Source organism: Parasteatoda tepidariorum, chromosome 9 (genome assembly GCF_043381705.1).
Source record: "Parasteatoda tepidariorum isolate YZ-2023 chromosome 9, CAS_Ptep_4.0, whole genome shotgun sequence".
Taxonomy (NCBI): Eukaryota; Metazoa; Arthropoda; class Arachnida; order Araneae; family Theridiidae; genus Parasteatoda; species Parasteatoda tepidariorum.
This window is the reverse complement of record NC_092212.1, coordinates 82239678-82257411: the sequence shown is the minus strand read 5'-3', so window position 1 is coordinate 82257411 and position 17734 is coordinate 82239678. Positions and strand designations below refer to the sequence as shown.

The 17734-nt window shown below is 32.4% G+C and overlaps 1 protein-coding gene across 3 annotated transcripts in view; it reads left to right on the top strand.

Annotated features, from left to right (window-relative positions):
* LOC107440642 (plexin-A2) overlaps positions 1 to 17734 on the top strand; it is a 471562-nt gene that overhangs the window by 403051 nt on the left and 50777 nt on the right. For all 3 annotated transcript variants that reach the window (XM_071184823.1, XM_071184824.1, XM_043049324.2), the window contains 5 exons: positions 8110 to 8238; positions 12845 to 12945; positions 14027 to 14156; positions 17356 to 17518; positions 17602 to 17695. In XM_071184823.1, coding sequence (XP_071040924.1) covers positions 8110 to 8238; positions 12845 to 12945; positions 14027 to 14156; positions 17356 to 17518; positions 17602 to 17695 — 617 coding nt within the window. The remainder of the gene's footprint in view (positions 1 to 8109; positions 8239 to 12844; positions 12946 to 14026; positions 14157 to 17355; positions 17519 to 17601; positions 17696 to 17734) is intronic.

Sequence of the window (17734 nt, the reverse complement as noted above, 5' to 3'; positions counted from 1 at the left end):
TTTTCTGGATATTTTTTAATTAATTGCTGAGGTGGGTCATAGCTTAGCCATCTTTTAATCTGTATTTTTAATAGTGTTAATTTATCGTTTAAAAACGGTCATAAAGTTTATGGTAACAAATATGCATTTGTCGGTTTATTTTTAAACTTTATTGAAGTAAAAGGATTAAGTATTCCTAGTAGATTTTTGTTAACAGAGATGATTGTGCTCTGGAAGAAAAATCCGGATTTTCGGATTTTTCGCTAACCTCGATCTGAAAGTTCCCAGAAATCCAATGTCCAGAAGTTTCAAGAAATTATCGATCACATTTATGTATAAAAATTCTTTTATATTTTATTTAAAAATATTAAAACTAGTATTTATACTCTTACTAGTCGTCTCTTACATTTGTAAATATTTTTTCTAGTTTCTAGTAGAATAATAAATGTGATTAGAGATAAATTTATATTATTCATTTAAATTATGCTGTATATAATTTATTTAGAATTTCATGCTTTGAAAATATCAATGATTAATTTATAAAGACATTAATTTTCGGAAATGGGTCATTAATGATTTTACTCAAGAAATTTTCAAGATTTTTGAGTTGGGCTCACAATCACCCCTGTGTTAAAAAATCGTTTTATTTTATAACAAAAACCGTCGTTGAACAGCCGACCCAATTTTTGGATGTATGACTACTAATGTTCAATTCCGTAACCTTGTAATTTTGAACCCAATCTTGGAGACAAGGGATACTCCTGGACAAATGCTGATTTGTCAAATTGTCATTTGCAAATCCTGCAATCCGATAAAAGCAATTTCCGTTCGGAATAAATTTTTTTTAGCGATATCAATTCCGAATCGTTGGTAACATCTCTTGGCTTTAATATCTCAACCTTCGTAGACCGAATCCGGACAATTGCGTCACAAGATTAACTCCATTGCAAGCAAACAGCTAAACGCGACAATTTCTATTTTGCATATTTTTATACCTTATGTACCGACATACATCAAAGGCAATGCTAATTGTGGACTCCTCAATAGAGTTAGATTGAAATATTTCATCACAAAACGTAAAGCCGTTCGCAATATCATAAATTAAACACAAATTAAGTATTCAAACATGCGTTAAGTTTTTCCCCTTCAACTGCCGATGCGGAAGGTCTTTGTTGTCGCTGCGAGTGAAAAGCTCGTTGTCAAGTGCACGGCATTTGATAAATGACAGTCAGTTAATAGCCGAATGCGTTTTCTCTCACTGCAATAGTTGTGGTGGTATTGTCAAGATATTCAGAAAGCTTATCTTTTGAATCTATGGTTTTTGGCTTTCAAAACTTCCACTCGCTGAATAGATATTCCCAGAGGTTTTTGATTTATCGCCTTTTAATTTATTTATAATGTTTTAACGATATGCCATATTTTGGATTGTTAAATTTATACCTTTATTAGATCTTCTTGGAGATATGTACTTGATAAGAGATTGTTACCTTTCATGATATATGGTATTAAATCGAATAAATTAGCTTCTAAAGCTGTTGATAAGATTCCGGGTCTTCCCTTGCAAATGTTAAAGGATTCAGTAATGCGCAGGACTGTGATTCTTCAACAAACTTGGATGTTTTTGGGAAGTTCAGCTTATATTTTATTTTATAATCGTCGTTGAACAGCCGACCCAGTTTTCGGGTTTACGACTACTAATTTTCAACTACGTAACCTTGTAATTTTGAAACCAATCCAGAAGACAAGAGAACTCTTGGATCAGGTATTAGGAGAAATTTGCCTTCTTGGAGGGCTTTTTGATGGAACTTACCCGCTTTTGCGGTACATGGAGAAAAGAGCACGAAAACCTCCCACGGTTTGCCTGACGGCAAGAGGACTCTAGCCCATGATACGTTTACCACTGAGGATTTTTCACGTCAGCACTGTGGTCGGTGCAAGCCGGATGCGGAATTTGTAACGACCAGGCATCGCTGGAATTCGAACCCGGTTCACCTCATTGGAAAGTGAACGCTCTATCCCCTGAGCCATCGCGGCTCCCTTCAGCTTATGATCATTTAGTCATTAAACTTGTGGCTTTTGGTCGGGATAGCCTGGTTGGCAAGGTGTTGGACGGCCGGCCGAAAGTCATCCATGTCTCATAACAAATTAAACCTCTGGGGGTACTGAATCGGAAATAGATTGTTCTCTGGTTCGGGTCAAAAGTACGATCTGTGGATGAATGAATGAATATATGAGTGGGTCCTCCCTATAAATGGGGTTACGGGGCAGAAGTCGAATTCTTGGCCATAGATGGCGCCACTAGAAAGGAACAATCGCACCCCTTGCCTTAATGGTCTACGACAACAACATGTGGCCCTTGGGCCATAGGTTGTGCATCCTGTTCAGAGGATTAACTTGGCCAATGATCTGTCCGAAATATTATTAAAAATGTGAAAGAAAAAGAGTAACAGGAAGTTACTGATCTAGTTTTACACCTTTTCTCAAAGTATCAGTTTCATTAGAAAAGTTCTATTTATGCAATGGGTTCAGAGTATGCAGTACATACTTATGATATACTACTTATAAATTTGAAAGTAACCTAAAAGAGAAGAAAGAAAATCACGCAAATAGATTAAGATGAATTTAAAAAAAAAAAAAATTCAAAATTCTAGCGGCAGTCATCACGTACGAGGGTTGCTATTTATATTTCTGGCCTTGGCAACAGTTAGTGTTGCTAGGCGACCGCAGACGATTTTAATCGAAAGTTTGATAGTTTTAAACATAAATTCAGCAGACGATTTACCANGTCGCCCTTGGGCCATAGGTTGTGCGCCCTGTTCAGAGGATTAGCTTGGCCAATGATCTGTCCGAAATATTATTAAAAATGTGAAAGAAAAAGAGTAACAGGAAGTTACTGATCTAGTTTTACACCTTTTCTCAAAGTATCAGTTTCATTAGAAAAGTTCTATTTCTGCAATGGGTTCAGAGTATGCAGTACTTATAAATATACTTATAATAAGTACTACTTATAAATTTGAAAGTAACCTAAAACAGAAGAAAGAAAATCTGCGCAAATAGATTAAGATGAATTAAAAAAAAAATTTCAAAATTCCAGCGAAAGTCATCACGTACTGTATTAGAAACAAATTTTTTGTTAAATTTATTTTTAGGATAAATGAAATTTTCAAATATCTTTTTTGTTACTATAATTTGCTTTTGTAATCCAATAATCGTTTGAATATGAATTTATTTGTTATTTTTGTTATCGGCAAAATGAGCAAACGTTTAATTATAGACTTGTAACTCATTTAAGTATTTCTCGCATATTTTTTATTACAGCATTATGTTAATGTTGAGCCCCCGATTCCCAAAAATAGTTGTTCTTCACCTGCTCTACACCATCCATTTGAACGATAAGTTTTTCATCAGTTCATTCGTTTGGTTTACGATAAAAATTAAATTATATAAATCCATGATTTTAATACCTTAAAACAACTTCATACCTTCCAAGTCTCCTGTTTTTTTTAAAGAAGATTCCTGTACTTTACGACTATCTCCCGTTTATATTCTCAAATTTCTCTGTATTTGTTGAAGAAATTGAAGAAATAATATAATAAAATAAATGGCGATAAAATATCCGCTGATCGCAAAAATACTTCTCTAATTCCTCAGAAGATGGTGCTATTGCCAGTATTGCAGTATGTTGAGTGTTTATGTTGAAGTAATTATAAATAATGGTTTGAAAAAATCTTCTTTAAATTAGGATTTATATACATATTTTTTACTTCGCTAAATGTAAGTGCTTGTTATTTCCAATTTTGAGTTTCTCTTTTTCACTTTACATGTTTATGTATGATGTATCGAAACTTTACTCGTAGCCTAAAAAATATCGCTAGTTTTATTTCTCCAATGTTGGCAGGTGCGCAACATTATTAAGCAATAGATAGCCTCGTATTAAATAAATCTCTTAATATAATATTTAAGTGATTAATTTTATACAAGGTAGCTGTACATAACATCAAAGCCTGTTTGATTACCTGAGAAAACGGTTATTCGAACATCCGAGTTTAAATCTGCAATTAAACAGGTTTTGAAATTTTGTGCGCCCGCCTTTTTCATCAGCGATTTCTCCGATTTCGATAACGTTTTTTTTTTCTTCTTACTTTTCTTGCTTAAATATTAAATTGAGGCTGCCGATTTGCATACTTTTTTACCTTCATATTTTACAAAATAAAAATCGTAAAAATATATGTTTAGTCTTGTCGTTACGGGCAATTTCCATTAAACATTGTTTTGCCAGGAGAAATCCGTTTTGATTTCTTAAAATAAATTTATTTTTCATCCTAGCAGCATGACCAAACCTTGAACACGAAAATTAAGAGTGTTTTTCAAGCGTCAAAATTAACGTTACTCTTTTGTTTACATTTATTCGCGGATAATTTTTGTAAATTATATGATAGTCGCAAAATAATGTGAGAGAAAAAAATATATAATTGCTCTTATTTTATTTAAAATTGTCGCCCGTTTTTTACTCCTCATTATGTACTTAACACCGAACCTCATTAATTTTCTTTTCTTTTTTTTCCTCTCTTTCTTTTTTTAGAACATACTTTTATAATATTTCTCGTATTAAACTTTTTTTTTTTCTTAATTCAAATTTTTATTTTCCACCCTGAAGCGCATCTCATTTCTTCACTTTTTCCGCTTCTCCCTTGTTTGTGTATATTACCTTGGAAGAAGAAAAAAATATCTCATTCTTAAAACAAAAGATAACTATCTGTGTCGTAAGGAAAAAAAGTTTCATTTCAAAAATTTTTAGTCATCTTTTGGTCTGCCTGTAGGAAATTTAAACATATTTTAACTGCCTTTATTTTTTTGTAATTGGCACTTTTTTTTTTCTACATATGTATTTCGAAGCTAATATTTGGAAAAATTGCTTTAAACGTTGTTTCTGTTTTCGTCATATGAAGTTTATTTGATCACTTTTAATACTTTAAAACATTGCTTTAATTCCGTCTTTAAATCTGGTCTTATGTTTTTTTTTAATTGTTTCACTCTCAGTATTTCGAGAAGTAGCTGATAATCTTGCTTTAATTTCGTCTTAGATAAGTTTGTTTGCTAGAGAACGTTATGTCCATTGCATATAACACTTACTGCATTATCGGTTAAGATGTAATTGGTTGTGCAATATATTTATTGAAACGTTTATAACGCATATATTTATTGTTGGCGGTTATCAGGGCACAAAGTTGTCCTTAATTTCCTTAAAATGGAGAAAGTGTCCTTAAATATTAAAAATCTCAATACATGTCCTGAAATTTTTGTATTTTCCAAATTTTTGTTGAAGTTTTAAAAGCAAGGATATATATATATTTATCTAAAAAAGAATTGGAAGAAACTTCAATTTCAAAGATGTTGTTATATGCCTTGAAACAAAGGCTTTCATTTTGTAATAGATTTACTAAGTTTTCATATCGTGTCAAGTATGTTATTAGTTTATTTCCATTGTTATAAAAAATTACCCTTGAATTAATGGTATAGAACATTTCATATGGGAGAAATATATAAAAAGCTCTTACCTTCCATCCTATCTCTATATCATACTCTACTGATTTTCACGAGAGAATCCTCGTAAGTTTCCTTAAAATATCCCTATTGAAATAGAATTTTTTACAGGTTATTGCTTCCTTGAATATTTTAAAAAGTGTCACTAATACACAATAAAGTGAGCCTGATTTATAAAATTCAGTTAACTATTTTTGATGAAATAAATGCCTATTACTATTCAAAATTATGAATAAAAATACTGCATAATATTTCAAGATCATTTAATTGAAATCATAACTGGGAAATATCGCAGTTTTTCTATTTTGAAGACCATAAAAATCCCTAAAATTCCCTATGTGTAAAATATTTAGTATATTTTTCAAAAATTATCATGAAAATTATATTATTTCGTAAAATCTACTGGTTTTTTTTTCTTCCTATCCTTGATGGTAGCTATGCTAATCATAAGAAGGAACATTTGACTTCATCCTTAATTTTTATATTCTGGATTTCGACCCCTGGCATATTCAACGCCGGTTATAAAATATTATTGCGAAGCGGGGTTTGTGAGCTGTAGCGAGCAGGGTACCAAAAACAGCGTTGGAAGAAATCAATTTAAAATGAAAGAGTGTTGGTGAAATCGTATTAAGAATTCCCCTGTTCACTTCAAATTGAAGTCTAAAATAATAATAACAAAAGTGTGAAATCCCCCCTACCTGTCCCGATTCTTCAAAAGCACAATTCTCCGGGATTTAGGAGAGAGACGGTTCCACTGCTAGGAATTTCCGACAACAAAAGCCACCTTCCTAAAACTCAATTTTCATCCCCAAAACCACCTCTTTTCATTGGTCCGAAATATCAAGAAGTTCCTACCGGAATGAGACGTGGAACAAGAGAGATTTCTTGGTTACCGGTGGCAACTGTCCAAACAAGATTTGGAAAAGAATGACACGGTGGCTGGAGGAAACTAGATCAAGAAGGGATGCTTTAACAAAAGATTCCCAGAGAATTCTTTTCCTTCCCATTTCTTAAGTTTTCTTGTTAACATGGTTTGTTTAAATATGAAAGGGCACTCACCTAATTGTGCACAATATTTTCACTGGAAATAATATTTGCTCATATTGTTACCTTAAGCGACTGTGCGTTGTCTTCATCTTAAGTCTTAGCAAACCTAATTTGCTGCAGTCTTTACGAAAACTCTATCGTTTTATGAAATAACGCTTTTTAGTGAATAATATGCAACTCCTACTAATAGTTAACCACCCTATCAACAATTTCATTTTGACTCCAGTTTATCTCAATATGTGTCCTATACGAACATGCAACGAGAGACCAATATTGGGATGTCTAGATTTTTCAATATTGGTCCCATATAGGGCCAATGTCGGCCAAATATGGAGCCTATATTGGCTGAAAAATGAATATAAGATATCGGGTGTATCTGATAATTTTATGTAAAGTTGCTGTAAAATCTCGTGTGAATCGGACAATTCTATATAGGGCCAATATCGGAACCCTTATTGAGCCAATATTCGTGAATATTGGTCCAATGAGGGGCCAAGTTATTTTGCTGCTCCGGCATGAATGTTCAACTTTAGCCTGAGCATCCATTATGTAAATGGTTCAAAATATAAATATGAAATACAGTGTATTTTTTAATTTTTTTTATTTTTATTTAAACGACTTAAAACTCCCCATGCACCACAAAGTATAGCATGAGGCTTATAGTTGTAAGTAGAAAACAAAAAGAAGAAAAATTTACATTAAAAACAAAATTCCGCAAGGCCGCAAGACTTTGAATACTTTTGACAAGTTCTGATAAGACAGGTGACCAACAAATAGAAAGACGTCTCAAATCAGTCTTTAAATTCATTCGGGCACTCGCATACAGACTACAATGAAGAATGAAGAAGAATATGTTCAGCATCTTCATCAGCATAACAGCAAGAATAATACAGTGTATTTTGATGTGTTTTCAATTGGTGCAATGTAACTCCACATCTGCATTGTTAAGGCTCAATAAAAATCGATAGTTACTTCCAATTTGTTTCAGGCAATTTTTTTTTATTTTTTATTTATTGCTCTGACACAAAAAAGTTTGCTGAGATTTGGAATTGATCTGTTTCTGTCTGAAATAGTTCTCTCAATGAATATAGATGGCAGCACTAAGTCACGTGATTAGTAAATGTTCGTTTTTATTTGTTGTGCTGTTTCGTTCTCTATGCGTCTATGTCGCGATTAAGTTGTGTTATTAAAATCGCCATGGTAGTTCTTGAATGATTATTTCCCTGAGAAGGAATACTTTTACATGAGCATTAAAGTTTAAGGATTTTCATCTTGGCGAGATCGTACGAATGATCTCGCCAAATTGGTGACCTTTTTTTAAAAAATAAAAGTTAAATAACTTTTTCAATTTGTTAGTTTATAAAATATTTATACCACTCTAAATATATATACCATTTGTTCGCATGCCGAGTTTATGGCACTGTACATCCTTGTTTATTTGGTGCAAAAACTTCGAATAATAGACACTTATATATAAAATAAAGAGACACTTTCATGTAAGTGCTCACTTTACTAATTTCATTGTTTTCTTATTTACAGGCTGTCGTGGAAACTGTGGTGAAAGCGTCTGAGTACAGCGATTTGGCTATTGATGAGGGTAACCCAGTCAATGCTGACATGCTTTTTGACAAAGCAAAAAATCACCTCTACGTCATGACGGAAAAACGGGTAAATACTTTCATATAAATAATTCCTCACTTTCTTTCAAAAGCAGGGTGTGAAACTTTTTTTTTTTTTTTTTTTTTTTTTTTTTTTTTTTGCAACAACAACAAAAAATTATTTTTTTAATGGTATTAAAATCAGATATTCTCTTTTAAGTGGAATAATTCAATGGATATAGCAGCTGATGAATTGACTATTACGTAATTAAAGGATTTGGCGACTAACTTGTCCAGTTCGCCAAGTTAATTGACAAATTAAAGTTTTAACTGGCTACTATTTTTTTTAAAAAAAAAAAAAACTTCGTTCGGCTATGGCGACTTCTTGCATATTTTCTCGATTATTTACTTCCTCATATATTGTGGTATATAATATAATAAAGAAAAGATTTTTGGTGCTTTTTTTTATGAACAAAGAATTCTTTTTTCAAGTTAATATAGAAAATTTTGGGAAAAGAAAAAGCTTATGTGTAACTTAAAAAGTTCCCCTTAAAGTTTTAATGGATAGTTTTGGCTTTCCGGTTTTTTAAATTGAAATGAATTAATTAACCTTGAGCTTTAAAATTTATCTTTATTTTATTCCAGTTTTAATTTAATTTTTCCTTTTAAAAATATGGTGAATATTGTTATTGAAGGAGTATTTTAATTAATAAATGGTCTGATCTAGTACTAGTCTCGCTAAAATTTAACTTATTTTATTGTACGGTTGTATCATAAGATGTTTTTTTCTTTTCTTTACTGAGTTAAAGCTTTATGATAATTATTCAAAACACCACCACATAGATGAAAAGGGAATCTTAATTATTTTTCTGGAAAGAATATTTAGGCTACTACTTTTTATGTGTAAGGCTACTAAAGCTACTGTTTTTAAGGTAACAAGTAGTGGAAACCCTAGAAATCATTAGATAACAAAACTTCTATATTTATGGGGAAAACGTAATTATAAGAAACTAATGATAGTTATAAAACACTTAATTCTAAAAATCTAATGATAATTATAGGAAATGTAAAAATCAAGATAATTTAGTTTCCAATAAAGTGTTTTGCGCATGCTAATGCATTTATTTAGTATTTCATATCGAACCTTTCAATTTTTTAATTGAGTAACCAAATTCATCATCAAAGATGCATGGTTCTCTGACAACCATTGGTCATTAATTATTTTCGCAATTTTCAGTTTCCATTTCGACGAAAACCCTAATTCAACTTATGCATTTACCAGAATTAATACTAGACTTTATATTTATATGCCGATCCAGACTTTGTAAATTCAACTGTCTGGCATAAAAGCTAATTTTATGACTACTTTTCATAAAACGCTGTGATATAAATATTTCATTTTCACGTTAAATATTTTGCAGACAATTATTAATCTTAAATTGATTAATATTTTCATAATTGCCAATGAACTTCGTCATAGAGTTTAGGGTCTTCCTCTAAATTAAAAGTATGGTTTAATTGCGCACAGAGAGCCAGTTCGTAAATGGTGACGAGCCTCTATCGGCGTACAATGACTTTTCCGAGTATGTGTAATTCTCAATTCTAATGATGTGCCCTCCCAATTTTTCGAACGCTGAACTGTAGAAAATACCAAAGTATATTTAGCTAGTACTGTTAAATGCTTGTTTTTATTAAATTCAAGTTAAAATTTAATTATGTACGATGGTTTTTTTAAATTTGGATACAATTTTAAGACCGAATTCTTACACTACCAAAATTGTTTTTGAATACAAGAGGAAAAATATATAGCAATTTACCATTCGTAAATTATTTTTATTTGTAGTGACAATTATTGAAAATATTTTCTCACTTTACCATATTTTTGTTTTAATTTTTTTAAAGTAATTTTTAATTTTCACAAATTATGTGGAAATTTTCACGAAATAGGTACCTAGACATACCCCTGGTGTCAATGAGAGGCCTCAAAGTTCATTATTTCCCTCTTCTTCACTGAAATAAAAGACCTAATGTCACAGGAATCAAAGCGCTTGTTGCTTTGAAATTTGACTTCGTTTAAGGTCTTTTTTTACTTACTTACTTAGGAAGTGAAAGGTAGGGTTTTTTCGCTGATTGCCTATTTCTTCTCTTTGAGATGGAACATTTGACCGCATCTCTTTGGTCATTACCTGTTTGACATCCTCTCTGGAGGAGATCTCCCCTGGGAGCAGAGTGAGCTAAGAGCTAACTCATGTCGTCCAGTTTCTCTTTTAGAAGTTGCCACTTCCTGACACTATGGTGGGGATCCAACCTGATTGGATAGATGTGGGATTTCATTCCGACTTATTTTTCAGACAGTTTGAAGTAACTTTGAAGAAATGAATTACTTGAATCAAAAAGCGTTTATTCGGTCCTTTTTCTTTTTATCGGGGAAAAAAATTCTAAAATTTTGAAACAGTTTGATTTTTCTTTTTTTTCTTTCTGGTTTATAAAAAAAAATTCAAATGTTAGCAACAACCAATCGAGTCCTCTTATTAAAGCTATTATAATTAATTTTTTCTTCTTTTTTTTTCTTCAAATATGTATATCTGAGCCATCGGCAGAATCGCAGCGACACGCAGAACGTTACAGAGTTCTTGCAAAAAGATTTTTCTTTTGAAAAGAAAAAAAAAAATTTTTTTTTAACTTTTCTTTTCTACAGAAATTTACACATAATATTTGAGTCGTCCAGTTAGGTAATCACTTTTTGACGCGCTTAATTTACGCCGAGAGTATCGTGAATCGATGTCATGTTTCGATTGTATTTTCGGCAGTTTATTGATATTGATTTTCACGTGGATTTTAAATTTCGCGATGTATTTCAAACAATCTGGAAAATTCAAAACTTGCGTTTGCGTATTTATTTTTTAAGGCAATAATTCTATCGCATTTTTGGCAGTTGCTGCTATTGATTTCTCTATAGTTTTTAAATCCGATATTTTTAATGCGATATTATTTATTACAACAACCTAATCTCGAAACGAAACACGCATTTGAGGAGTCCGATTCGTGTGATTCCATCCATCAATCTTTTTTTCGGCAATTACTACTACGGATTTCGTGATTTGTAATAATTTTTTTTATTGTGATAATAATTTACAAAATGCGAAGAAGGAAATAATTTTCGCCCCCCCCCCCAAATAAAATGCGAGAATATCGCCCATGATATTAGAATGAAAAAATTATTTCATGTTCAGTTTAAAAAAATTATATAGTTTTATTTTTATTTATTTATTTATTTTTTTGTACACACAGCTCTTTTGTTATTTTAAATGAGTAACATATATGTTTGTCATTATTAAAAGTATCTTGCAGAAAGATATGAGTGATAGAGAGTTTTGTCGCAGATATTCTGCCATCGATGTATTTAGTCCTCTAACTATAAAATGTAGGTGCCAAAAAAGATTGAGGCTTTTGGGCAACTATTTCGATTCTAAAATTCAAATTTAAAAAATATACATAGTGTCTCATAAATACTGCACACCTCAATCATGATGGTGCGTAGCGCTTTTAAAAAGTGCTTAAAGGTGCTTATTTTCGTTTTTTATAAGCTATTAAAGGTGCTTTTTTCATTGATTTTAAAAAGTGCTTTATTTTCCCTTTTCGAAAATGTTTTTTCGTTACCATGTCGATTTTCGCCACGCATTATGCAAAAATGTGCTTTCCCAACGGTTTCACAATTCATTCAACCACTATCTTTTTCGGCGTACCATCGGTCCATAGCGTATGAAATCACCCATCATTTTACGTGTTTGATTAAATACTTTCGAGTGCGTATGTGCGTCTACTGAGCTGGGTTCGATGAGATTATTGCACTCTCATGTGCAACTCTGCTGCATTTTTCAAGATATTCTCAATTTCAGACTTCATTTTCCACCCTCTGATATCGAACTGAAAAATCTCTCGAGCATTTTAAATGGCTAATATAATCAAGAAAAGAGTTCTTTGCCAGAAACTAGTTATTTTATCATGATCATGTTGTAAAGTTTGAAAATTATTTTGAATTTTGTTAAAGTATGTAGTGCTTAAAAATATTTTTTGAGTGCTTATTTTTTGGTGAAAGATTTGGCTACGCATCCTGTTAATGTCTCTTCCAAACATGGTTCCGATTGAGTACTTGCACTTCAAGAAAATCACGATACCCACACATGACCCTATGACGTCAACTCCAGCTGATTGTTTATAAACAAAATGGCGTTATGGAGTTAGCTAAGTTTCTCCACATTAGTTAGAATGTTAATTAACGCGAAATTAATTAAATGCAGCTCCTTATTGCACATCGAAATTGCTGAAATATAATTATTGCTCGGCTACGTATTTTACTAAACTTAGATATATTATTTGTATATGCATTTTATTGTAACCGTGGTATATTTTTGATTTGATAGGTTACTTTCATTTACATTAGTTGATTGTAAAAGAGATATTTCGATACATTTAATCTTTTTATTTTTTTTGACATTTTGTTAATTTACTATTAATTTAAACAAGAAAAAATAGGGGGGGGGGAATTCCCTTACTTAGTTGATCGAACCCTGGTAGCTTAATCATTGTTGTCCTGTATAGGGCTTTTGAAAAAGATGTATTTAAATTGTGTTAAGACATATTGTTTGTGCTGAGAAATGTGAAATATTTTCCAGGTGACCATGGTTAAAGTTCAGGAGTGCCATGTCTTTAAATCTTGTATGGACTGTCTAGGAGCAAATGACCCATACTGCGGATGGTGTTCTCTTGAAAATAAGTAAGTTTGTTTAGTGCCTCTCCCCTCCTACGAGTTGAGGGTTTAGATCTTTCAATTTGCTGAATCATCGCGTTCTGTTAAAAAATAATAGATTGGCGATTACTTCAGAGAACAACTGGTAATTCATGGTTGATTGGCGAGATTATTTTATTAAGACTTAAAAATAATGAGAGATCTTAGAATGTTCTTTCATCAAAAAAACTTTAAAAAAAAAACTATTTTATAACCGTCATTGATCAGCCGACTCAATTGTGAGTTTACGTCTTACAATGTTCAACTCCTTAACCATGTAATTTTTAATCCAATCCAGAATTACATGGAGAGGAAAATATCACGCGGTTAGCCTGTCGACAAGGGAACTCTAACCCATGGTCCGTTTACCACTGAGGATAATTTTCGTCAGCACTATGGTCGGTGCGAGCCGGGTGCGGAATTTGCATCGATCAGCCATCGCGGGTATTCGAACCCAGGGTCTCCTCATTGGGAAGCGAGTGTTCTATGCCCTGAGCCACCACGGCTTAAGAACTACTATTTGAGTGCCTTAAAATTCGAAACAATGCTTTGCTCTGAAACTACATTATCTTTCTTACCATTCTGACAGTATTTATATAATAAGCCTTAGCTACATATAGCTGCTAACTTTTAAGATTTTTGCTAAAGCAATAAGCAGTTTTTTCCGTAGCATTTACATATTATAAGGTATAATTTTCTGGATTTTCCTTTAAATCCTTTATGTTGTGTTTGTAGCGTGTCTACCACAGCAAAAATACAATTACAATGCACTAGTATATGAGATATGTTAACTCGATTCTATGATGGGGTTCCTCTTCATAGATGAAAGTTGGCATCGTCTATAACTTCTCTCCCCACATTGGTGACCCGGACGTGATGTGAACTCGCAACCTTCTGATCTGGAGTCAAATAACTTGAAATCAAAATTGTTTAAAGCCAGAGTAATATATTAGAGCATGAAACAGGCTACCACTGGAAAAAAAGGGGGGGGAACATAAGGCAGTCATGAATTTCGTGTGACAAAACTTGAAAGCCAAAAAAAATTTATATCTTTTTTTTTTCATTTCAGATGCAGTTTGAGAGGAGCGTGTGCAGAAGCTGCACAAGATCCCCTCTATTGGCTATCTTATAAAAGTGGGAGGTGTACTACAATAACTGAAGTGCATCCACCTCAAATACAACGCACTACAGCAAGAATAGTAAGTCCAATGCTTCACCAATCAATGAATCACTTTAAACGCTCCAGCAAAGATTATTCTAGAGGTTCTTAACTAACTTTAGCTGAAATACGTGACATTTCATTTGGGGCGGAGTCGTTGGTATCAAAGAATTATTTACATTTCTAACTCAGATGCAATTAAAACTGCTGGTGTTTCCACAAATATAAAACAAAAATAAACAAAATTTTTAACATGTATAGTGGGTATTGATCCAAAAATAGGTGGGGAATCCTGAGCCTGACTAAGGCTCCCCCCCCCCCAATTGAAAGAAGGTTATTTTGAATTTTCAACAAAACTTCGATTCATTGAACTTTTAACAGAATGTCAGTAGAGTGTAAAATTCGTCAGTTTTATGTTAGCATCTTCATTAATCTATTGTATGAACACAAAAAAAAAAAATCTATATTTCGTAAATCCATGGTTTTCTAGAGTGGAATTCAGCTAAACTTTCGCAATGACGATGGACAAATGTGGCCAATGAAAAGCCTGTATTTTTACATGTCGCACTTCATTGAATACTGTTAATTCCTAAAATTTAGCTGAATTCCGCCCGAATGTCTGTAAGGATATTAATTTTTCGCAGCTAGATGACCAAGTTAACTATCAGAAAACCGGATTTCAGAAACTGCCTTCGCATGATGGACGTAGAATTGTCCGAAAATGAATAAAATCGACAGAACGATATTTCGTCTGACCATTGGAGGGAGACTTTATAGCTATTTAAGAATATAGTCAATTTTTTTTTGTGGTCATATATCTATAAAGAGGTGAAAAATTAAAATACCTCCATAAAGTTCGGTTCTTCATTACTGAAGTAGTGAAGCAAAGGGGGGGGGGCAACAAAAGTTATTGTACAGGGGGACCCCAATTTGGCTAAGTCGGGCCCTGTGGGTATCTATGGTTTAAACCAATCTTAAATTAATAAGGATAAGTTTGTGGTTTGAGCCATTTTTTAATGGTAATTGCTGTTAAAGGTAGCGCTTTTACTTTCTGAATAAGGCAGATAAACTTTATTGTATCCTTGGTCATAGTTATTTTTACTCTTCCCCCCCCCTCCAAATAATTCTAAAACTAGACAATGTCAGACTGTATATTGTTGTGGTTGTGTTAGTTTCTTTATTTATACGAATGTTGATTATGATAATAATCAGCATTCTATAGTATTCATCATACTCTTCAAAGATCTATTATACCACATTAAAATTTCTAAAATCGGATTGATTTTTTTCTTAAAATATGTTTTTTGCACTAGTTACTGCAAGATGTTTTTTTTTCTTTATTAATTCTAGTTTTATTAATTTTATTTACGCTCGTGTTCATCAAATAAAGAAACAAAACGCGACTCATTCATAAAATGAAGCAATTATTAAAACATAACGGAAACTGGATCGTACAAAGTGCGTAGCGTAGCGTTTTTAAAAAGTACTTAAAGGTGCTTATTTTCCTATATTAAGAGCCTGTAAGTGTTTTTTTCATTGAGTGTTTTTAAAAAGTGTTTAATTTTCCTATTTCTAAAATGGAATTTTTTTTTTTTTACCTTGACGATTATCGCCACGAATTAAGCTAAAAGCGGTATTTTTCACAATGCTCCATTCAACGTTTTCACAATTCATTTAACCACAATCTTATTTCGGCGTATCGTTTTTCCGTAGTGCATGAAAGCACTAATCATTTTTCATGTTTGATGAAATACTTACGGGCGTGCACTGAGCTGGATTCGCTGGGAAGGATTCTTGCCCTCTTATGTGCAACTCTGCTGCATTTCACAAGAGGTGCTCGAATTTTTGCTGATTATGGTTACCAACAAAATAATTTACCCCAACATCAAAATTAAATTTTATTTCTTTTCGTAATTTCTTCGCTTAAGATGCGTCCTCGTGTTGGTTTCTGGCAAGCGCTATTCTGTTTATGGATTAGTAACACAATCCTTGAACTTGACTTGGGGACCATTCACTAATTGCATATTTTTATGTCGGTCCCGAGCAGTCGACAATTACTGATCTTCATCACCTCAAAATTTTCATCTCATTTTCATTCATTTATTTTAATAAAATTAGGAATGAATTAAGATTTATACTCGTAGGACCTGACTAACCGTCCACTAAATGCAAAAAGTACTTAAAGGTGCTTATTTTCGATATTAATTTTTTTTAAATCCTTAAAGATGCTTTTTTTTATTGGGTGTTTTTAAAAAGTGCTTAATTTTTCCTTTTCCAAAATGAGATTTATTCTTTACCATGTCGATTTTATCTTCACGATTTAGACAAGAATCGGGGTTTTCAGGTTGTTCTATTCAAGTTTTCACAATTCATTCAACCACAATCCATTTTGGTGTGCCGTCGGTCCGTAGCGTATAAAAGTACCAATGTACACGCACGTATGATGAAACATTTGCGGATACGCATGTCCGTGTACTGGGCTGGATTCGGTGGGAAGGATTCTTGTACCCTCATGTGCAACTTTGCTGCATTTTGCAAGAGATTCTCAATTTCAGTCATAATTTTCTCCCCTCTGAAATCAAACCGAAAATCTCTCAAATTTTTGCTGATCGCGTGGACCAACTAAACATTGCCAAATTTTTATACCTTAATAAAAAAGGGAAATTTTATTTCTCATCCTAACTTCGTGATTGGTAAATTGCCACTGGCACGCTAATTGCCTTCTCGCGCTCTACTATTTATAGATCAGTACCATAGTCGTTATACTTACTTGGGGATCATTCACTAATTACATATTTTCATGAGGGTCTCCAGAGCAGTCCAGAATTACAAAGTTTCATTTCAAAATTTCCATCTTCCTTTTATTCATTTAATTAAATAAAATCAAAAATATATGCGATTTTTTTTAATCGTAATATTTTTTACTTGAGGGACCGTCCACTAAATAAAATTTGCACAATTTTTTTAATATACTTAATTTAAAATTTTTTTTTTTTTACTTATTAATTTTTAGTATTGTAAAATTACTTTTAAAATTTTCAGTGCTCTAAGTTGTTTTAAGTTATTGACAATCTACCAGTATTCCATCTGCTTATGACTCAATCTCAAAGTATTCATCATAATAATTAAAAAGTGTTTGTTTCGTAAAATATGTTCTTTTTTTTTCCCCTGTGACTTATGTTTTTTTTCTTTTTTTGAAAGTTAATGTTTATTGATTTAAAATATTTTTTTTTATTTAGCTGAGTTTAGTTATTGACAATCTACCTGCACTCGAGGGTCAATTCTTTTGTGCCTTCACTGCATTTGGGAAAACTCTTATCACAAATGCCACTAGATCTGCAAATGGCGTAAATTGCCCCACCCCTCACACAGACTCTCTGCCCACCATTCCACCCGGAGAGCGTAAGAAATCTCCTTTTATTTATTTATTTTTTGAAACACTAATATTTCATGAAAGTCATATTTTATTTTTGTTTCTTTTCTAGATCATTTTACTGCAAAATTATCGGTCCGAATGAAAATTGGTCCAGACTTTGTTGCAACGAATTTTACTTTTTATGATTGTAGCACTTATACCTCGTAAGTATCTTTATGGCTAACTTTGTTTTTGTTTAGGTG